General features: G+C 50.3%; 7 protein-coding genes across 7 annotated transcripts; 2 read left to right on the top strand and 5 right to left on the bottom strand.

The window, feature by feature from the left end:
• Nucleotides 1-282: 282 nt before the first annotated feature.
• PENARI_c001G11959 (putative UV radiation resistance protein (UVRAG)) lies at nt 283-2,143 on the bottom strand (the record flags this gene model as incomplete). The annotated part of the gene is made up of 2 exons (XM_022627073.1): nt 283-2,034; nt 2,084-2,143. The coding sequence occupies 2 exons, from the start codon at nt 2,141-2,143 to the stop codon at nt 283-285; spliced, it is 1,812 nt and encodes a 603-aa protein (XP_022493998.1).
• Nucleotides 2,144-2,442: 299 nt separating this feature from the next.
• PENARI_c001G11669 (mitochondrial 54S ribosomal protein mL67) lies at nt 2,443-3,571 on the top strand (the record flags this gene model as incomplete). The annotated part of the gene is made up of 2 exons (XM_022627046.1): nt 2,443-2,712; nt 2,834-3,571. The coding sequence occupies 2 exons, from the start codon at nt 2,443-2,445 to the stop codon at nt 3,569-3,571; spliced, it is 1,008 nt and encodes a 335-aa protein (XP_022493202.1).
• A 789-nt stretch (nt 3,572-4,360) lies between these two features.
• PENARI_c001G00518 (uncharacterized protein) lies at nt 4,361-9,557 on the bottom strand (the record flags this gene model as incomplete). The annotated part of the gene is made up of 7 exons (XM_022626157.1): nt 4,361-4,813; nt 4,869-6,126; nt 6,182-6,301; nt 7,643-8,143; nt 8,196-9,388; nt 9,471-9,487; nt 9,548-9,557. The coding sequence occupies 7 exons, from the start codon at nt 9,555-9,557 to the stop codon at nt 4,361-4,363; spliced, it is 3,552 nt and encodes a 1,183-aa protein (XP_022493905.1).
• Nucleotides 9,558-10,172: 615 nt separating this feature from the next.
• PENARI_c001G07479 (mRNA decapping enhancer EDC3) lies at nt 10,173-12,349 on the bottom strand (the record flags this gene model as incomplete). Its single annotated transcript, XM_022626718.1, has 2 exons — nt 10,173-12,181; nt 12,235-12,349. 2 exons carry the CDS (start codon nt 12,347-12,349, stop codon nt 10,173-10,175), a joined length of 2,124 nt encoding a protein of 707 aa, XP_022493088.1.
• Nucleotides 12,350-12,847: 498 nt separating this feature from the next.
• PENARI_c001G03778 (DEAD/DEAH box helicase) lies at nt 12,848-15,098 on the bottom strand (the record flags this gene model as incomplete). The annotated part of the gene is made up of 3 exons (XM_022626423.1): nt 12,848-13,652; nt 13,701-14,119; nt 14,169-15,098. 3 exons carry the CDS (start codon nt 15,096-15,098, stop codon nt 12,848-12,850), a joined length of 2,154 nt encoding a protein of 717 aa, XP_022493166.1.
• A 732-nt stretch (nt 15,099-15,830) lies between these two features.
• On the top strand, nt 15,831-18,565 carry PENARI_c001G07267 (uncharacterized protein; the record flags this gene model as incomplete). Its single annotated transcript, XM_022626703.1, has 6 exons — nt 15,831-15,843; nt 15,900-15,961; nt 16,032-16,308; nt 16,365-16,987; nt 17,038-17,314; nt 17,367-18,565. 6 exons carry the CDS (start codon nt 15,831-15,833, stop codon nt 18,563-18,565), a joined length of 2,451 nt encoding a protein of 816 aa, XP_022493613.1.
• Nucleotides 18,566-19,206: 641 nt separating this feature from the next.
• PENARI_c001G10746 (mitofusin) lies at nt 19,207-22,162 on the bottom strand (the record flags this gene model as incomplete). The annotated part of the gene is made up of 4 exons (XM_022626972.1): nt 19,207-19,568; nt 19,623-21,670; nt 21,730-21,778; nt 21,853-22,162. The coding sequence occupies 4 exons, from the start codon at nt 22,160-22,162 to the stop codon at nt 19,207-19,209; spliced, it is 2,769 nt and encodes a 922-aa protein (XP_022493659.1).
• Nucleotides 22,163-22,206: the final 44 nt, after the last annotated feature.

Raw genomic sequence — 22,206 nt, 5'->3', positions numbered from 1 at the left:
TAAGCTAGGAAGAATTCACGATATTTCAAGCTAATTATTTTCTAAGTTTGCACCGGTCCGGTTCTGTTTCGATTGTATAATGAGAACTCTGCGGGGTAACGCGTGCATGAATCTAGGGATATAAGCCTACATTCTTATGCTTGGATGTCTACTAGAACTACACATAAGCTCAATTCTGAGAGATAACAGTACTTCCGGTGCAAGCCGAGCAGAAAAAGCAAAGACCAAGATGCTAATTTTCAACCAAATGGTCAATTCATAAATATCGCTCCTCAAACACTTCTAAATGTGGACAGGGACTTTCTTGCCTCCATCGGAAGTGAGGCTCATGCTCGCCATGCTACCATTCATCTTGGATACTGACTCCCAAGCTTTGCGAGGTTGTACTATCTCACCAGAGGCAGCACTTTCCACACTGCCCCGCCGAGAGAGGTTGGGTGTCATTCGTCCAGCAAGGCCCCGAACACCGCCAGCTTTGCGTGCCGGAATCTCTGACGTGCCGGCTGTCAGAACATAAAGGAGATATTTGAGGTTGGCAAGGGTGTGGCGGATGTCCAGAATGCGCAACCCCTGCTTGTTGAGGATATATTCAATGTCCTTGTTAAGGAGAAACACACCGTACTCGAAGCGGTAATGAACGCTCACCGGGTAGAGGGGGTAGGTGCGTTGCGGAAGAGAGGCGGAAATGGGGTCTTGAATGAACGAAGTGGACCCGTTCGCATTGATCGGGTAGGGGAGAGCCACCGACAAATAGAAGGAAAGGAGATACACCAGATGAGCTGCATGGCCTAATGCCGCCGCGATTACCTCGCGGTCAGTGTCTTGAAAGGATGAGTTTGGGAGTGCTAAGCCAGCAATAGTGAAGGCCAATGGTTTGTCGGGGATGGGTTCGATGGGATATATTGAAAGAAGGTCCTCCGAAATACGCCGGATTTGTCCCTTGGTTTCCTCTGCTGTCTGGTTGAGCAGTTTTTCGCTAAAGACCAACTTCTCTTGGGCGGCAGGGAGGTGGCTGCGCGTCTTTTCCTGCGCGCGTCGTCCTTCTTCCATGGCTTCTTTTCGGGTATTTATACTTGCAATGAGCTCCTCTTTGCGCTTAATCGCAGCGCGCAAACGTTTGCGCTCCGCGGTAACGGCCTGCTTGGTTCGACAAAGCTTCTCCTGCGCCTCGGCGGCATCGCTCACGGTCTTGAGTGAAGGTTCATTCCCTCGCAGGATTGCACTTATTTGCGTCTCTAGCTTCTCCCTAGTAGCCAATGCGTCCTGCACGCACTCGTCCAGATTAGCCAATCGCATCAAGGCATCGTAAGACGAGGTTGGCAATATGGTGCCATCTGCAACAGCCTTCTGTGCTCCGCCTTGGGGCGGTGCTTCAACCGGTGGAAGGTCGGTCAAGTTGGTATACACTCCATCTGAGAAGTGAAAGAGAACCGAGTTCGCTGGAAGCGGCTGGTGGAAGCTCTCTAATGTCTTTCCTAGGAATTGCAAAGACCGTAGATGTACCTGTAGTTCAACCAGTAGAATAAATTCAGGCATATTCACGGTTTTGGTCCAAAGCTTTAGGGTCAATTCGTCCATCCGAGAGACAAAGGGGCCACATAGGTTCAAGTCGAAGGCCCGGAAGTTGGGATTGGTTGCACGGTCAACCACTTCACTAATGTAGACCGGCTCCTCAAGACCTTCGCAATGTAGAGAGAAGAAAGTGTCCGCCATGCGACTATGGTATATATCTTCTAGTTTGACCTGCCGAGTTCGAGGATTGGGGTCGTTCCAAAACAAGGTACTTCGCCGTCGCGAACGCACCTCGGACTGTTTCTTCGCAGGTTCATCTTGACTGGCGCGTGACTTGAGGTCGGTAAAAGACCGCGAGGAGTGTAGGGGGGATTTCGAGTCCTGTGATAGGATCTTGGAAGGTGATTTGAGGGTATTCGGGATATCGTCGTCATCAATCGTCTTGCCGCGAGCCCGAGTCGGGGGAGGAGTAATGACCAGGTTGCGGACCGAGATGCTTTGCAGGTGCCGAAGCTTTCGGTTCTAATCGCCAGTCAGTATTCAGTCGCAGCTTCTGTTTCACAGGTCATACCCATGGGAAGAGCCACGGCCGCTCTCTGCGGGCTGTCTCACGCCCCGTGTCCGTATCCATAACAGCGCGGGCCCCCAGGGGGTGCGGTGATCAAATATTGTATCGGAAATGCGCCGCAGTCATGATATACAGAGAAAACAGAACGAACAAGCAAATTACAGAGACAATTCAAGGAGACTGGTGAGATAAGAGATGCGGAGAGCAAGTAGTCGGCGCCAAGACCTCTTCCCCGTCAAAAAATCGACCTCCCGTTCTCTCTCAACTTCCGCAATTCAACGACAGTGCCCAATGCAATAAGTCCTCGTCCCTTATTTAAAGGAATTGTTCGAGAGCGACTACACGCCTCATTTCCGGCCGCAATGGCCTCCAACCCACAGTCTTTCAAGAAGGTCTTAGACTCGACAGCACTTGCAGCCACGAGATTCATCCGCCGGCCACCCATTGATCCCACGATTCCAATTCAAGGGAGGCCCCGCGAAACTAGCTCCAATGCATACAAGAACTACCAGGATAAGGAGGGAAGGCGGTTACAGAAGGCCTTGAACTCGCTCACCCACGGCAAGAACATCTTTGTGTACCAGAATGTCCGCACGAAACAGGTCGTGTACTCTCTGACCCGCTATCTCGAGGTGAGTCGATTTTCCTTTATTAGCGATGGCATGGAACCCTGCTCCGACCAGCAAGATAGCGCTTCCATCCATCATCCAACATTTCACGTGTCGCAATTTTCTAACCGTCGGGTCCCATTAGAAAAACAATCTCCTCAAGCAAATGGTCAACCATGGCAAGAAGACTATTCCCGCGACACTCCGCAAAGATCTGTGGGCTCCGTACTATTCCGTGCATTTCGTTGAACCGGAAGTCGGTCTGGACGTCTACAACCACCTCCGCCAATTCGCACTGCTCCGCCAGCTGTCACCACCGGAAGAAATGATCACCGTGACAAAAGAATTCCTCGATTCGCGGCGGCCGACGGATATCCGGGACCAGAAGGAATGGGATAAGCAGAACATGGGGAGGGTTGGCCAGATCATGAAGAAGAAAGAGCGCGCCCAAGCCTTGATGGACCAGAAGGCGACCTCAATTGCCGATGTTGCGTTTTTGCTGAGCAAGCACGCTGGTAGAATCCTGAACGGCACACCTGAGCGCGTACTGGCCGCATACAGGACTCAGAACCGTCGTCGCCGCCAAAAGATTGCTCGGGAGAAGCTAGCAGGGGCTGCTGAGGAACGCTCGGCCGAGGTTGCGTCGTTAGAGGAGCAGTTGGATGTTGAGATCGCTGGAGACATGAACACACCTCAGGATGGCCATGTCAAGATCTTGTGGCAGGATGTTTACACTCCGCAGTACGCCAAGCACTGGCCGGGCTTTGTCCAGCACGGTCAATTGCGTTGGACTCGCAATCATGTGATTGCTCAGGAGGAGGTTCCTGAGTCCGACGAAGTCATTGCCGATGGTTCCTTTGAAGAGGCTAAGGACAAGAACTAGAACTAGAGGATTGGTGCTGTTCCGGTCCCTCTGCTCCCAACCCGTTACCTCTCTTCGTTCTAGAGTAGGGCATGAGACATTCATGTGTTGATATCTACTTCCATCCCGTTCGGGACTTGGGCGAGGATGGTGCTATTTGTATTTTCTTTTTGTCTTCTGTCTAGCTTGTTCTAGCACTCCTCGCTGCATAAATTGTACTTTTAGATATATCAAATCATGTTGGTTACAAGTATACAAAAGGCTCTTTGCTCACGCATGCTGTAAATAGTGAGATGGTGTCAACTCTACATCAAGTATATCCAGGGTGCATGTTGGCCTTGAACCCAGTTGCGTACTCTACAGTCTGAAGTGTCGTAAGCATACAGATCAGCCAATAAACATTTAATGTTTAAACAGGTACATATTCGAAACAAAAGTAGCACAGCCTAGTCCAATACAATCCAAGTCCAGACAAGATCAAAATAACGAATAAAATCTCGTGCTAACAGAAGACAACCAGACAACCAGGTCTAGTATCCTATTGAACAGAAAGTTGAAAGAAGACAGCGGACAATCGCAATTCATAATTTGACGCCAATGTGTAATGTAAGAAGAGACATTCAGAGAAACTCCAGAGCGAAAAAAAATCCAGCTCCGGTACATTGCGCCCCGAAGCACAAGCAAAGGGTAAAACGTAAGCGTGACACGAAAGACAGAGATAGATACAATCTAATCAATCCGCATTCACAGCTTCAGCTGCAGCTTCAGCAATGACCGTTCCGGTTTCGGCTTTCGTGACATGTCATACATTCACTGAGTCTGGCCAGATGTGCCCTTGTTGGGACTCAGGATGTCCACAGAGGGAAGGTCTTTATTCTCGTTAACCTGCAACTCAGGCCCGGGCTCTTCTTGGGCGTTGCGGTTCGCCATCTTCTGGAGAGTCTCTTCAGCAGCCTTCTCTGCTGATGCTGGGTCGTCTGCCACGCCCGAGGTGGCGATGTTCTTCCTTGCACCCTCGACGATCGCGTCGGCTTCGCTAACGCCCTGCGATACTGTCGTATCCCCGTCTACTCCGATCGGGTCTGCGTTGTTGTTGACGACATCCTTGACACGGTTGGAATCGAGTCGGATTACCATGCAAGATAGGTTGTCTGTGCTGAACCGTGCGAGTGCGTGGTCAACAAGGATCTTGGAGGCGTGTTGGGCGTCTTGGACGTTCCGGATTAGATCCACGGCTTCTTGGTCACTGCAGACATCCCACAACTATAGAATATATTAGCTTCCTTGTATCATCAAGATTAGTTAGATTAAAACTTACACCATCGCAAGCCAAAATAATAAACTCATCGGCATCATGCTGGATAACTGTTTCTGTTGTGTAGGGATGCCCAGTAACAAGGTCCTTCAGGTATGCATCACCCAAGGCGCGGGTAACAGCCAAAACTCCGTTGACGCGGTTGTTCAGGATTAACCCGCCAGCGTTGGCAATCCTCTTGCCTTCGTTCTCGTCACTACCCTTGTGATCGTATGACAATCTGAGTGCTTTCCCGTTGCGACATAATACAATGCGGGCATCGCCAACGTTGGCTGTGTACAAAACTCGCTGTCGAACAGCCTTATCCTGCAACTTTGGCAGAACAGTAGACGGTGTATCTTGAGTAGGGGTCTCCGCATTCTCTGACCTCGTGTCACCCTTTGATGCAGCTGCAGCGGCCGGGGCGAGGGCGGCGGATCCGGTTGCTGATTGTGAGCTTGGTACACGATCTTCCCAGCGAAGCACTGCAGTGACGGCTGTACACCCAGAGTTCTTGACGGGTAGTTTCTCGAGTTGCTGGTCCACGCTGGTGAACGTCTGATCGAGCAATTCCGGAACAGGCGTATTGGGGCTTCTGCGCATGACTTCTTCGAGAATCAAATGCAATTTCTTGCCACACCACTCTGCAGCAAAGGTTCCAGCGTGTCCATCAAAGATTGCAAAGTATCCATTGTCTGTTTCAAGGGCACGCGGTGTATCCTCCGCCGCCTGCGACTCATTCGCCCCGGGGCCCTCGTTCCCATTTATGTCCGGAGCAGTCGGAGCCGGGGTGCCCAGGAAATTGTAGAGATAGGCATGTGTATCTTCCATAGTTCGGCGACATTTTCGATTCCGGTCTTCTGTGACACCAACGCGGAAGGATGACCGAGCGGTTGGTACGGATTCTCCGGCAGAGTTATTGAATGACCCTTGAGGGACACTGAGTGCTGGGTCCATCTTGCCGAGCTTCTGTAGCGGGCTTTCGGCGATCGAGGGACTGGTGCTAAGCGAATTATCCCGGCCGTTCAAACTAAGGGAGTTTTTCGCGTTGCTGAAGAAGCTGGCCGCTTTAGTAACGGTACTACTTCTGCGCTTCTTCTCGGCTGCGGGACCCTGGTCGTCGCTTTGTCGGCGGGCGAAGAACCCAGCACCAGGAGGAGAGAATCTCTTGTCGCGCGGGCTGGAGCTGAGCGCGCTGGTGTCGGTTTGGAGGGTCAAGGAGTTGTCGATGCCGGTCTCCGGAAGTGAATCAACCTTATCTTTGGGTGGGCTCGAGGAGCCACTGAACATTCTGTTCAGCAACCCACCCTGCGAAGAAAAACTGCGGCGCTTATTACCTGCCAGCTTGATTGAATCCTTTCACAAAGGATGGAACACTCGGGGGTTGGGTACGGGCGGGGTGAAGATGGGGCGAGACTGACGTAGGGTCGGTCGAGGACGGAAGCGGAGGAATTAGGCTGCAAGGATTGAGAGAATCAGCAAAGAGCACTCGAAGATCAGACAGATGAGAGAAGAGAAGTAAAGATGGGGAGTGACGTGTGATCAATTGGGGGCGCATAGTCGATCACGAAACACGAGGGGAAGCGCGCTGCCTTTAGACAACCTCAACGCCCAATGTCAAGTGAACTATCGCGAGCTTCAAATGATCAATCGATTCCTGTGCAACACCCTCCATTATCCAGTACCTGGCATACGGAGTAGGTAGATGCGCATCCTAGTCCATCTCGGCTCAACCCCACCAGGAAGAATCGGGATAGTAGAGATATAGAGACACACTTACTGTAATATTGACAAGAAGAGGTCAAGATCAAGATCAAAGAGTTGTGAATGGTGAAGAAGGTAAGTAAGAGATGATGCGATCCGGAGGAAAACCAGCTCCTAATTTCCAGAGCTCCGCCCTCTACGGCTCAAGCGGCAGAGCGGAGTTAAGCCAAGACTGAGGGACTACAGGAACTATTTATTTCAGGGGGGAATTATTGCGATCTTACTCTTTTCCCCTGCAGTGTGCTTTAAATATACGAGTACGGGGTATGGGGTATCTCCTTAATCAGATCCGCATCTGGTCGATGACGCTTGTACTTCTCCTTATTGCCTATTGTATGCTTTTGTCTTGTGTCTTATGTCCTAAAATACTGTCTAGGTATTTCCCTAGTAGGCAGTGATACCACGTTCACATATCTAACTTACATTTAAGGCACACATCAATGGAGGCTACAGTAACTTACTGCACTTGCTTACGGTACATGTATAGATCTAGAGTGACGCAAGCTGGTTGAAAAGGGTCTCACTATTTAAAGTCATTAACCATGCTTAGTACAAGGTCAAAGAGTTAGAACATGTCTATAATCATGTACGACTTATCCCTTCTGCCTGCATATGCCCAGGTATATAGATCAAATGTTCTACCCTATGCATATATTCGCCACTTTAACTCCGAGATGAAATCCGGTTTCCATTTGATACGTTTGTTTCATTTCAAAGACATTATCTCATGTTCCATTCATTAAGCCTTTGATATGTGTCTAGAACAATGACGTGAGAAATAGTTCTGAAGAGTATAGAGTACGAATGTAGTGTACCTAAAAATACATAAGTCTGGAATCTTGTAAGATATATAAACTGACGCTTTTGGTACCTAACAGGCATCCATCTTTTACTCCGATTAAACCAATATCTAAGCGTCCGTTGATACCAATGGTCACCCAGGAAAACAAACTTGACATTGTACATATACGAGACCCCAAATCCAGATCAAATACCCGTCAGATGAGATCGAAGTAATACATGCATCAAGTTACCATGAACTAAAATCACCAAAGCCTCCTGATCCCTTAGCCTTCTTACGAGCAGGTTCAGGCACTGGCTCCTCGTCCACAAATTCAACAATTTCATCCTCCTCTTGCCCATCCCGGTCCGCCAACGCCGCCTTCAAGTACTTCCCAACGCCACCAGAGCCACCATCACCCGATTCAGCACCAGCACCGCGAACTCGCTTGCCAGTCCAAGTAACACGGTCATCGTCCACACGACGCGAAGCCTCTTCTTCTTCCTCGGGCTGGGCGGCTCCCGAGCTCCGCGCTTCTTCTGCGCGTTTCTGGGTTAGGAAGTCTTCGAATGGATCTACGAAGACTGTGATGTCCTTGATGCGGATGTCGGGGGTTGGTCGGTTTGTGGATGATTCGACGGGGTGGATCTCAATTGCGTTCAAGGTAGTAGATGAAGGGGTTGGGTCGTCGATTAGACGACCGAAAATGGTATGTTTGAGGTTGAGGTGAGGAAGGGCACGATAAGCAATGAAGCTGGTATTGCAGGTTAGCGAGGATTTGGCCAGGGGTGTTGAAGGGCACTTACAATTGACTGCTGTTCGTGTTCTTGCCCTTGTTGGCCATACTTAGTGTTCCTCGGGCATCGTGCTTCAGGGGACCCTCAAACTCATCGGCGAAGTATTTCCCCCATATACTCTCGCCACCTCGTCCGGTTCCAGTTGGATCACCACCCTGGAGCATGAAGCCCTTGATATTGCGGTGGAAGGGGACATCCTTATAGTAGCCCTTCTTAGCCAACTGAATAAAGTTCCATACAGCTTTTGGTGCATATTCAGGATACAGTTCCAGGTTCAAGTGTCCGGAGGTAGTCACAATCCGGGCATAAGCCTTGCCTTTCACCCGGCCCCGCTTCAGCATATATTCTTCCTCTGATAGCAGCGCAAGCTCGGCAGTTGTGTGTGGTGTTAGACCAGTACTGGTAAAGGAAGCAGCAGCCTTTCCGGTAGTAAATTTGGCAGCATTGTAGGGCGTCGGCTTTCCACCTTGCACCCCTCCGGCCTTGGTAACTGAACTTGCAGCTCCTGTCTTTGAAACTGCCTTAGAGCCAGCCGCAGCAGAGCCAGCCTGCTGAGCGCGTTCCGAGCGCGCCTTTGCAACCGCCTCTTTCGCTTTCAGGATCTTCGCTGAACTGCCAAGCGCATTGGTGTTGACACTGCCCGAGGCCTGTTGTTCCTCAATAAGTCCAGTCTCTCCATCCTTGATGTAATTGAACGAGCTGAGATTGCGAGACTCAATGTTCTGCGGATCCTGCAGCGTGATAATATCCTTGCGGCTGAACTCCTCATCCGTGACCAAGTCGCGCCACAGTTTGCCCTTGATGTTCAAACGCTCCACGGTATCCCAAGCAAAGACATTTCCGGTATTCCGTAGCGCAACGACATGTGTGTTATCAGTCAAGATCTTGAAGGTAACCGGGTCAACGTAGTCGCCGTCCTCGTTCTTCGCAATGGTCAACTTAATCAAGTCAGACCCCTTCAACGGTGACCCATCAACAGGGTTCGTCCCATGCTTCTTAATCCATGGCAGAATATTTGTAAGGTCGAATAGCGTGCCCGTGGGTGTGCAGACCGGATGTGAAAACGGTTGGAGGGAGAGGGAGCAGAAATTGAATGGCAGGCGTTTGAATGCAGCGTGCGGGCCACCCTTTTTGGCCTTGGAGACGCCTGCGCCTGCGCTAGCCGAGAAGGCATCTTCTGATGCCCACTCTGAGTGTGTGATCTGGAGAGATATAATTGTCAGCGAGGATTCGACATGCGATTGCGTGCGCAGAGCTTTGGGAGACAGGGGAGGCGTTGCGTACGTAGAGCTTATCCGTTCCTGTATGGATCATTAGTTTCAATTTGGCAGATCAAGGCGATCATAACCGCGAGGACATACCTTTTCCCATGGTTGGCGATTAAGCTTGTTTCAGCGCAATCTTTCGTAGGCTTCGGAGATTGTATGACGATGGAAGGACGCTTACCGCTTTGGGACTAGTGGAGTTTGAGCCTAAGTATATGTTGATGGACTTCTAACAATAACAACAACAACAGGGCTCAAAAAATTAGTTGGAATGTCTGTAGCCCTCTATACGCTGGCTATCTATTCGACGTACGTCCGTCCCTCAAATGCTTCAGATGTGAGGTTTGCAATTGGCACGTACTCAAGGTTATCTTCATGTTTGCCGACCTTCAAATGTATGCAAGAATTTACTCGAACGTTGCTTGTCACTTACATCTCACTCAGAGGGTGGTCCCAAGCCTCAGTTTACGATGACTACACCGTTGAACGAAAGATAAAATGTAATTTCCATCATTTTGACGGAGTAATCATACAGAGAGACCAGTCCACTAGGTAATCATACATGTACAAGTGGTAGCCTCGCCTCCAGGAGGCCCGCACAGAACGCCCGAGAAAGGAGCCATCAGCTCCTCCCGCTTAAATGACCCAGCCCGAGAATTGAAAAACGCCTTTTATGACATGTGGATCATGATGGTTCATATGACTGGAGGTTTGGTATTGTTTAGGGAAGCGGGGATTGGAACTTCAAGGGAACCACCCACTTGTTCCCAAAATCGATTCCATGTCGACGGCGGGTGCCATACTTCCTCCAGACAATCTGTGGGATGCCGATGTCGGCAACTGAAACGTTCCAGGACAGTCTTTCGCCCGAAAGAAGAGCATTCAGGACACCGGTCTTGGGGGCGCCGAGGCATACCACTGAGGTGGCATTGACGCAAAGTCGGCCACCTTCGGCCAGGGTCATCTCGCCTGCGGGTTTAATCGTGTGAGCCGTGTTGTTGCGAGGTATGGGCTGCAAAGCACACTTACCAGTTGAGGCGTTGAGTCCGGACGGAACATCCACAGAAAGGACGTGGATGTTGCTTCGATTCATCCAGGAAATCATTTCGAAGGCCACACCTTGGTCGTCGGTGCGGAGGTCGTCGAAGGACAGATGCATACCGAACAAGGCATCAATGACGAGGTCGGGGCCCAGGTCTGCGGTAGCCAGTCGAGCGGAGAGTTCTTCCCATTTGAGCACCCGTCCTCCAATCTTGCGGAAGATATCGAGCTGCTTGCGGCAATTTTCCAGTAATTCAGCCTCGTGCTCTAGGCCGAGCAAGCACATAGTCACACGATGGCCACGGTTGCGGAGGTGGCGAGCGGCGGCAATGGCCCGGGCTCCAGTGCGGTGGTTACCGGTGATGATCAAAATAGTGGGCGCAGCAGCATCGTTAGAAAGAAGGGACACAGCAGCCTCCGCAATACCCCGGCCTGCATTTTCAGTGATGATTTCATCGGCGATGCCGAATTCGGCCACAGAAATTTGTTCGATTTCTAGAGTCTGCAAAGGACTCACAGTCGGGCAGCTGCGGTTCGTCGTTGTCAGTCTGAGCGAGCCAACGCCTGAAACATTAGGAGCAATCATGGGCGATGCTGAGGACCGGCTTGGGCGAGGGCTCGTGGTGCGAGAAATATTAACATGGAGTTGGCTGCGGCCAAGGGCACTAAGCTGTGGCACCATTGGCTGGGCCTGAACCGCGCCGTCCTTGCGAGAAGGATGAATGTGCGAGGATCCTCTCGACCGCTCGCGTCCAGATAGGTTATCATTGCTCAACTTTATTTCACTTATTCCTTCAATGTCATCGTCCGAGTCACTATTCTGGGGACTATCAAGCACGTTCTCTGTCCAGTGTAGGTTTTTTCCGCCATTTGTACCTGGTTTGATTTTGCGGTTGAAGCTAACCAGACGTGCTTCGTCTGCAGTGGTGTCATCATTCCGAATCTGTTCAAACACTGTCCGCTTATCGAATTTGGAGAGGTTGCTTTGGAAGTCAAATTCGCCAAGCTCCTGGATGTCAGTCGCATCCTCAGTAGCCCAGTCACTAGGATCCTCAGCATAGCGGCGAGACCTCTTCTTCCGGAGTTTCGCTCCAGGCCGGGTAACCATCTCAGGAGAATCCTGGAATGCAGGGCCTGCTGGCTCCACAAATGCAGTCTGACGCCATCCCTTGCTTTTCGGGTTGGTACTTGCTGCGGCGCCATGTTTGCTGACATAAACTCGATCTTCCCGTTCGTTTCCTTGGTTGGCACGGCGATTGCGCTTTGGGGTCTGCTTTAAAGGTGACAATTCTTGGGGACTTTGAAGCAGTTGCTTCTGGACAGGCTTTTGGAGTCCAGCGTTGCCACCCTCCGTGTTCAATTCCAAGCTACTAAATGGTTCAGTCAAGGAAGCCGAGACCACGTCAGGAACTGTTTGGTGCCCCAGGTTAGGCGGGTTATTCTCGGCGTTTTGGTTGGCATTCATACGAGGGGCCTTGGAGAAACTCAGAATGGCCGGGTCCATGAATTGTTGCTGGGCAATGGGTGCTTGGGTAGGAGTTATTGGAATTGTTGCATGATGCTGAACTTGAGGGGGAGGCACATGGTGGTGCTGCGAAGGGGCCGAAGTATTCCCTTCCAGATTGAGGTCGATGATGGCAGAGGCGTCAATGGTGTAGTGGGGCAGGCGTTGGCCATTCCAGAGCGTGACTATATGTATGTTAGTTATCTAAGTTAGCAGTGACATATAGTCTTGACCTCACCATTTTGAAGTAGCAGCTGCTGTCCGATCACGTTGGCAACTTGGCCAAGCAGCTTTCCGCCAGGGGGATCTCTCAAGGTCAGAGACACATTGTAGCCAATAAACTCGGAAGCCATGATAGTATTGAGCTTCAATTCTCCGGTGCAATCATCAACCGAGTAGAGGGGAGAAGTATGACAGGCTTAGGACGATCAGGTCGAGATGGGATGAGAAGCTGTCGGGCAGCTCAATCGGTAAATCACGTGTGATTGCTTATCGATTCTTATCGGTTTATCGATAAGGAGTGGGGTGAAGTTAGGGCTATGAGCCTATGCGGGTGAGCGGCCGAGAATACTCAAATTGATTATTGCTCATTACTTACGGGTTAATCCTTATTCATATGCTTACAAAGGGGCCAGGACCGCGGACCTAAGCGCCTTGTATGAGCATCTATGAACACACATGTACATGTACTTTGTGGGGGATGTTTGCTGTGATTAAGAACAGGTTGACAAGAAATCTTCCAGATAGCATTGGATATCAATAGTCGCTTATCATGCCATAAATATTCTATACAACATGCCCTCCAGAAAAAAAACGCCATCCATGGACACCTAGTTCAACCTTATAGATGATCAAAACTCGTCATCGTCGAAGTCTTCAGGGTTAAAGGCACTTGCTGGCTTGGCTTTAGATTTGATGACTTGTGTGATCGAGACCAAGTTGTTGTAGAACTCCACTACTCTGGGATGTACCATGACTTTGCGGGGTTCGAAACGAGTAACCTGTAGTCCTTCTTGTGATGTTGCTCGACTCAGAGCTACATACGCCTGACCCTTTTCAAAGACTCGGCCAAGGTCGACCTTCACACGCTGAAGGGTCTGACCCTGGGCCTTGTGGATAGACAAAGCCCACGCCAAGATGAGTGGGACTTGTTGGCGTTGAGCTTGCACCTCTCCATTGGGAAGTTCGATCTTCCAGGTCTCTGGTTGACATAGCAGGTGGCGCTCTGATCCATCGGGTTGCATGAAGCATACCAGTGGCCATTTTCGAGTCGCAGAAGCAGGGCCTTCCTTGTAACCCATGGGCTTCAGCTTCTTTTTGGCACGCATAGCCCGCTCTTCATCGCTTACAGACGCATCTTCAGCAAAATCCTTGTCATTTTCCCGGTATGAGTCAAAATATTCTTCACTCATGAAGGCCACCACACGTCCAATGGAGCCGTTCACAAGGGATTCCTCCATGTTCTTGATAAGCATCACTTGAGCACCCTTCTTCAATTGGATGAGAGGAGGGGCCATGCAGTTCGACAGTAGCTTCTCACGGTGCTGAGGATCCTGTATGGTTCCGGAATCCACTGCATTGAACGTCATCATCTCGCCAGAAAGTCTGCCCATTCGTGCGGAGTTGGCCCCTTCCACTTCAGCGCGAGTCGGGAACCTATCGATTGTCAGTTTTGTAATTCAAACATCAACATGAAGAACATACAATTCTGTTGCTTCAAGCGAGTCATGGAAGTCTAGCGGCCGAGAAAGCTTTCGGAAAGCATCGATCGTGCGAGGGCTGATCTTTCCCAATCTCATTTCATTTAGCATCTCAGCAAACTCCGGGTCCTTCTGACGGAAAACGTTGGTCAAGAGAATGGTATGCTGGATACAAGTGGTCCAAGTAGCAGCTGCAAAGGCAAACTTGGCCTCGCGGTTACTTCCTTCAGGTACCGGTGGCAGTTGGAAGAAATCACCCGTAACGACAAGCTGAATTCCTCCAAATGGTCGACCATTATTGCGAATGCGCCTGGCGATCTCTTCCAGTTTGTCAAAAAGATCTCCATCGACCATGGACACTTCATCAACAACAAGAACTTTAGTACGCAGCCAGCGATTCCTAGCTTTCTGGTTCTTCTTGACCTGCGGGTTGTCAGCATCAATACTTTCTGTGCATGGCAAAAGAGCTCACCTTTTTGACTAGTTCAGGGACTGCCTCCTTGCCTAGACCAATACCTGCAAAACTATGGAGAGTTACACCTTCAATGTTACAGGCCGCAAGGCCCGTTGAAGCCGTAACTGCAATGCGATCTGGCTCCTTGCGATATTTAATGCGCAGTTTCTGGATAATCTCCCGCATAAGGACCGACTTTCCAGTTCCTGCAGAACCGGTGAAGAATATGCTTTTTCCGCCGTCGACAACTGCATCAAGGACCGCTCTCTGTTCATCACTCAGGAAGATAGATGCAACCTTCGTGCGGCCTTGCTTTGGGGGCTTGACCTCGGGCTTTTGGTTCTTCCTGTATTCCTTGCGCAGCTCTTTCTGCTCCTCCTTGATGGCGCTCGCAGACTTGTTCCAAAAATCGGTGGGCTTTGCGCGCTTTGGGGTGATATGGCTATTTTTCGTGCAGGGGGTTTCTTCCTTCTCTTCCTGCAACCATGGAAGAGTTCGAGGTTTGGGTGGGGGTTGGAAGTGGGAAGGAGGTGATGATGACCACGGGTATTGCAAGCTACTTGGGGGTGCCGGATCATCTTGGGAGACAGGTGGGAGATCTGGGTAGTTGATATCCGATGGGTTGGCGGACTTGCTATCAAGACTTGGATATGTGACTGGCTTCGAATTGTTGTTGGAGCTAGCACCACTTGGTGTGATCAATGGCTGCGGCTCATCAATGTCAAGGTCAAGATCATCATCAAAGTCATTTTCATCGAAGTAAACCGCGCTATGGAGAGATCCTAGCGCGGAGTTTCCATTATGGGCCACCTCGATTTTTCGTTTGACTCCGACAGACTGTGGTGGGGCTGTTTTCGCAGGAGCATGTGTGTTATTCCGCAGTAGGTTTGATTGAAGCGGTTTCGAGGTCCCCCCAGTGGGAGCATCTTTGACAGCCTTTTTGAACATTGTCACTTCCTCTGGAGCGGGTCGAGGCGAGGATGAATACGGAGATGTGAGTCTCTTTGGGCGCATCAAAGAGAATGATTGTATCCTGTATGTGCCCCGCGCCCTGGATATCGCAACATGCATATAATTGAAAGCGAGAAGCAAACAGCGATGAGGGTCGCGGTAGATTCGGAGATGATTTTCTGCCAACGCGTGAGGACGCGACTATCGCACGTGACTGATAAGGATTAGCTCTACTGAATCTGGGGTATTGACAAGCAACATTGGGTGTTTGGATTATATTTGCTCTATTATAAATTAGATAGATAGTTTAAAGCATTTGTACTATTTCATTGTGTATGTCTGGCATTCTTTGGAGGTGCTATCCCCATTTGCACTCGAAATGATAATATTGACGTACCGTTCCTGATGAGCCAAAATATATAGTTCAGGCCATGGTCCAAACATAACACATTTCTCGACACCACAATAAAATTCACATTATTCGACGTAAAAATACAATTAGATACGATATTTAACCCACTAGAAGCAATTAATTGAAGTGCATAGCATATTCACGCTTGACCCAGGCATATGCGAGAAAACGCGACATCACGTGATCACATATCACCGCAAAACGCGCGGGACGAGAATGCAAAAGCCAACGATACCAACAACCAACCGGGGGAGCATCTCGAGAAAGACGCCATTTCTGAAGTAGACTGACCTCTGCGATCATGAAGAATGGCAGACATGGCAGCTCTGAGTTCGTGGAGTACCTGCACCCCAAAATCAGACTTGCGTTGCTAATGGACCATACAGACAAAGACTACCCTTTGACGGGTGTCGTCATTTGCTTTACATCAGTCCAAATTGAGCAGCGGGTATGTCAAACAAGACCCAATTACCTCAGAAAACCACAAGAACAGGCTAACCCGCATGTTCGTTGCGCAGACTCAACTAACCCAAATAGCGGAACAAATGGGCGCGATGCACAGTGTCCACCTTACGTCGGACGTAACCCATTTACTTGTGGGTGATACAAACAGCGACAAGTACCGATTCGTTGCGCGGGAACGAAATGATGTGGTGGCCATGAAACCAGACTGGATCGAGGCCGTTCGAGAATCGTGGACAAAAGGCGAGGATATAGACATCCAGGCGCTGGAGATACAATATAAATTGGCCACTTTGCATGGACTCAAGATTTGCATTACTGGATTCTCAGACCGTGAGTTAGCCAATTGTTATGATTGCGCCTGGGGCAATGCTAACCAGTTGCCGCAGTTCCCTTCCGTTCCTACATGCAGAAGACTACAGAGGAGAATGGGGCTGAATACCGGAAAGACCTGACAAAGTCAGTGACCCATCTTATTGCGCGCAATTCGGACGGCGAGAAATACAAATTCGCAACACAATGGAACATCAAAGTCGTTTCGGTCAAATGGTTCACCGACAGCATCGAGCGAGGAATGATCCTCGGCGAAGAGAGATACCACCCGCTAGTCCCACCGGCAGAACAAGGTCTCGGTGCCTGGAATCGAACTTCGCCAGTGGAGAGGGAGCCCTCTAAAAAGGACAACCCTGCCACAAAAGAGAATCCCATGAACCCGCGACCTAGAAAACTACGCAGGATCGCAAGTACCAAGCTGGTGGACCAGAACGAAAGCATCTGGGGTGATATTGTCGGAACTGGGTTCGAGAACATCCAGGCAAATAAGCCAAAAACAGCACCCCAAGGACGAGGACCCGAGGCCCCCAAGCCTGTCATCCAGGCATATCAGTCATTCGCCAGCGAAACTACCTTTTCCGAGAACATGGAGACTAGCCAGAAGCCAGCTAAACCGTCAAAAGACAATGGGTTCCTACACGAGACTTATTTCTTCATTAAAGGATTCTCTTCCAAACAGGTTTGTACCTGTAGGCTTTATCTCTCGTTACTTTGACTAATTTTCTCTAGACGGGCGTTCTGCGCGATCATCTCACCTATAACGGAGCTCAGCTAGTGAACTCGCTGACTGAGTTTTCTAGCCCTAGTATCCCAAAGACAGGACACGGGTTGTACATCATGGTGCCATACCAGACCCCCAGATCGGAGACTCCTTCAACAGATGATATGGCATTCGAATGTGAGGTTGTCACCGAAATGTGGCTGGAAAGGTGCATCGGTGCCAAAGCTTTTGTCCCACCAGAGTCTCATGTCGCAAGCACACCTTTCCCGAAGTTTCCTATACCAGGTAAGAAGGATATCAGAGGAGTCAGTATTGAATATTGCTCTAACAGTCCTAGGATTTTCGGAAATGCGGATATGCTCTACCGGCTTTGGAGGCATCGATCTTCTGCATGTACGCAAACTGGTCGTGTTGATGGGTGCCACCTATGGTGACTACCTCACAGAAAAAGCATCAATTCTCATCTGCAACGATCCTCAAACAGCGAGCTTGGACAAGTTACGGCACACGGCCGAGTGGGGAGTTCCAGCAGTGTCTGCCGACTGGCTTTGGATATCTATACAAACTGGCCAAAGAAAACCATTTGAGCCATACATTGTTCGGCGCGGAATATCTCAAAACTCCAGCAGTGCAGAGAAATTCACCGCTGCATCTGCAAAGCGAAAGCAATCCCATAACGACGGTGAACGACGAGAAAGTATCCCATCAAACATCTCCACCAAATCAACGAAGCACAGCACTGAGAAGCGGGGCCTGAAGAGGACTGATTCAAAGCGAGCAGCGCCAGTCATTGGCGATGGCTTCGAAGATGACGCCCCTAAACCCTCAGTTCCAGAATCCCGCACTCCATCCCCAGACAGAGCACCAGAAAAGCCAACCACTGAGGAGCAAAACCCAAAGCAACCAACGCTAAGTGCAGACCCAGCACCAGCAACGGGACCATCCGCCCTCGACACAGCCCTGAGTGGACTCCTCCAACAAGCCCGAGCAGCCAAGTCACGACAGCAATCAGACAACACAACAACAAACGAAGACGGCAGCTACCCACAACGACGAAAGCGCAAACCCCTGCTCGGCCGCGCCCCATCACACTCCTCAAACCGAATGCTAGATGGCCCACGGGCCGTCTCACGCGCCAGCTCAATCGATACACTAAACGACGACGGTCTGGGCAGCGCAATCGAAAGCGCCAACCCGACACGAGACAATTCGATTTCCCGCAGTAACAGCCGCATCGAACAAAGCCTATCATCTATGCTCAGCGGCGGAAAATTCGATTTCCTTCATGATCGACTCCCCCGTACGGAGGACGAAGATGAGGAAAATCAGGAACCGCAGATGACGCAGCTGGATTATGAGGATCCCGATGCTGCGGCTATGAGGGCTGAGTTCCTTAAAAACGCTGGGAAAGTGTCTAGTAAGAAGAGTGACAGGGCTGATGTGCTTGTTGGAGAAGTACGGGAGTTGGAGGATATCGGATGGGCGTCTGGACGGAGGACTAGGAAGCAACCTGTTAAACTTGATGATGATGGGTGAGTAATGCTCGATGGTTATGTGGGATATAGGCCTCTCTACTTTTTTTTTGCCTGCATTTTTCTTATCGGCGAAAGCATGGCCTGGCATTGCATTGCGAATGGCGCGTCTATCTATGGGTTTGGGCGAGCGATATCTAGAATTTGACGGTGATAATGCAATTTAATTCAGCATTGAAACATACGCACAACTTATTAATGATAAGTACAAGTACCCTATCATGGGACAGGCTGATGACAAGAGGAGTGAATGGACAAGTAAACCGCATTCTCGGACTCTACGTGTATAGCGTAGGCCTCTAACAGGCGCTGGATATTTTGGGTGGAAAATGGAAGGGAAAAGGGGTTTGTAGGAAAACAACGCAAACAACGCGGTTTCAATTCAGGTGGGAATCTTGGATAAAAACTGCACACTTCCCCTGACGCACGCCGCCACGCCGCGACATACAAGAAACGTCGACGAGGAAAGGTAACACCAAGACAGGAACGGCTGTAGGAGCTGCGTAGAGGAACACTGCAGAAGCAAAAGCGAATTGAAGGAAATTAAGAAGTAAGAGATGCAAATCGTACAGTTTATGGCAAAGGAAGGGGAGAAAAGAAAGTTCGTAGGAATCATCAGTGGTTGTACAAACGCGAGTCAAGGGTTCATTCCACTGCCGCAGCCATTCCGCCAGGCAGAGGAGCATCAAGATCCAGATTCTCGACGGATCGACGATTGTCACTGCTCTCCCGGAACAGGTTGGAAAAGTACTTGGTGGCAACGTCGCTTTCCTGCTTGATCTTGGTGACTTCTTGCTTGCGTCTGCCGAGATCCTCGATGTCCTGAGAAAGACAGGTCTGCAGGTTGCCTGCAGGCATGCGCAGCATGCGGCGAACCTCGGTCGAGATTCGGTTGGCATTTGAGTGGACATAGTCCATCTCATTGAGAGTGGCGGCTATCTTTCGTGACAGACGTGGCGGCAGAGTGGATGGGATGGAGTTGAGCACATAAGCAGCGGTTAGGACGGCTAGTACAGGGTTTAGTAAATCATTATTTGTTAGGGAAATGAATGGAAACTCACCAGCAGCAAGAATACTAGGAAGAAACAGTCGGCGCACGTTGTTCGGACCAATGACCTTGACAGCACTCAGGGCACTGTCCACCCAGCTGAATCCACCCAATGCCCTGCCACCAAGAACAGTGACCGCAGTCATTGCAACACCGGTTCCTGCGATCTTCTCCTGGCGCTCCCAGAGACCAGCAATATCAAAGAAATCCCACAGCTCAACTTGGGTGTCGACTTGTCGGCCGAAGGTGTGGCGACGACCACGACGGAACATCGCGTCCGCGCGGAAATTGAGTGGAGTGAACTTGTCTTCACCAATATGCAAGAGGCCAATATTTTGGATGAAACCGACTCCTTGAACCGTCTTCTCTCGGGCATAGTCCTCGCAGGTAGTGACGGAGGAAGCAATCTGATCGAGCATTGCCAACTTCAAGTCTTCTGCGTATTGGAATGCCGAAAAGAGACCAGGGTATTCAACACCGAGGTCTGCATCAGAGACGCGCGTGATCGTGTCTGTCAAAGTGGAACGAGTGTGGCTGTAGACATCATCGCATGATTCATCAATGGCCCTGTTGACACCCTCTGCAAGCTCTCCCTTTCTCTTCTTGCCATTTTCATAGGCCGGTTCAAGCTCTGCCAATTCATCAGTCACTCGCTTGAGCTCCGATTGGGCAACATCACGGTTGACAGTGGCAAGAGAGCAGAGGTCAGCCAAGAGATTAAGAAGATAAGTCCTGGCAGGCGCAAGTTTGGAGCGAGAGCGCTTTTCGAGGACAAAGCGTCGTAGAGCTCCTTCGAGGTTCTCAAAGTCTTGGAGCTTCTCTTTCTCCTTGCCCTTGCCCTTAGGATCCTTCCTATCATCGTCATCATCGTGAGGATCAAAGCCACCGCCGTCACCACCTCCGGAGCCAGACTGCGAGGAAACAGGCGGCGCAACAGGAATAGCATTACTCGAAACGAAATGAACGAGTTCAGCAGCTTCCTTGTGTGTGCGAGGACTGAGCTTGCCGATCTGATCCAAGATCATGCGCTCACAGCGTTGCTTATCGCGAATCTGGTCAAACCCATTGACCACCATGAAGATGTAAGCTTTCTCATGCGCAGCATTCAAGATAAACTCTTTGGCAGAAAGAGTGAAGTGGTTTGCGGCGGAAACAACAAAGACAACAACGTCGATCTCCTCCTGTCGGGCAAAGACAGCTGTGGTCTTCAAGGAATCCGAGTTCAAACCGGGTGCATCAATCAAGGCAATATCGACAACACCATTGTTGAGAAGAGACTCGTCAATGGTTCGTACATCCTTTACGTAAACCTTGCACTGCATGTACTTCGTGTTTTCAATGACAATGTTTTCAAGTTCACTGAGAGGAAAGACATCGAAGCTGCTTTCATCATTGCGGTTGTATGGCGTATCTTTGTGCACAGCGTGGACCTCTTCAATACCGGAGTTTTCACGAGCATCAAGCACCTCGCAGAAGATGCTAGTGCAAGGCTGCTGGTCCTCCGGTAACACCTTGCGACGCAGGAGAGCATTGCAAAACGTTGACTTGCCTGCATTCAAGTCTCCTGTAATCAGAACCTTACTTGAAGTATCCTCGATTCTGTCGCGCAATGATAGGAGATGCTTCATGCTTTGACTGATCTTGCCGTCCAGCAGCGAAGCAATTGAAGCCTTTTCCAAGGAATGCACCAGCTCGGCCTGCGAGAGAGCACCAAGCTTTAGATCGAGTTTCAAGATAGAAAACTCCTGCGCAATTTGTGGCGTCATCAATCGGGGCTCGGTGGGTACGCGACGCTGAGCCGAGGCACTGGATTCTCCTAGATTTTCACTACCCATAGTGGCTGCGCGCCTCAGATCCGGTCGAGGCGGGGTGTTGGGTCTGCTGTCATCGTTTCCGAACTCCGAGTGAGTCTGCTGCAGCTGGGGTCGGCCTCCGGGGGAAGAGGGTGTGCTCTGTACGGAAGGATAGTGGGCGGGCCATTGGCGGTTCATGTCCTGAAGTTCCCTCAATGTCTCGATGGTCCGGGAGATTGCGCGACCAAGCTTGGTTCGGTTTGAGTTGCTGTAAAAGATAGTGAGCCTCGTCATCTCACAAATTTGTTTGCGAAGGTTTCAACGTACTATAGAAGTTGAGAGACATGACTAGCAACCACTTGCTTCTCATGTTCAGCTGTAGCCAAGAGACGCGTTAGTCCAACTTGCTTCTCGATGAATGATACTTATGCCTCTCCTCGAGTCACTTACCCGCAGGATTCCATTCTCCAGGACGTGTTGGTGTATGTATCGGGGTCGGCCTGTCCTCCATCAATCCTGCACGCCAAACGGCGTTCGGATCTTCCTCCATGCTCTCGCCAGCAATGCTGCCTCCATATCCCGAATCTTGGTTCAAAGAAGTCATCAAGGCTGTGGCGCTATCCGAGGTTGAACCGTTGCCCACAGTCATGTAAGTCGGCGGGGGGAAGAAAGGATTCCTTTCAGGGATCTCCTCTTCTCCTGGGAACCTGGACGAGCTAGCTCGTGAAGAGCCCTCACCGGGGTAATATTCCTGACTCATGGCTTGATACCGAGTGGAAGAAATCCATCCAAGAGAGAAAGATG

This window comes from Penicillium arizonense, assembly GCF_001773325.1.
Source record: "Penicillium arizonense strain CBS 141311 chromosome Unknown PENARI_contig001, whole genome shotgun sequence".
Classification (NCBI taxonomy): domain Eukaryota; kingdom Fungi; phylum Ascomycota; class Eurotiomycetes; order Eurotiales; family Aspergillaceae; genus Penicillium; species Penicillium arizonense.
This window is presented reverse-complemented; position numbering and strand designations above follow the sequence as displayed.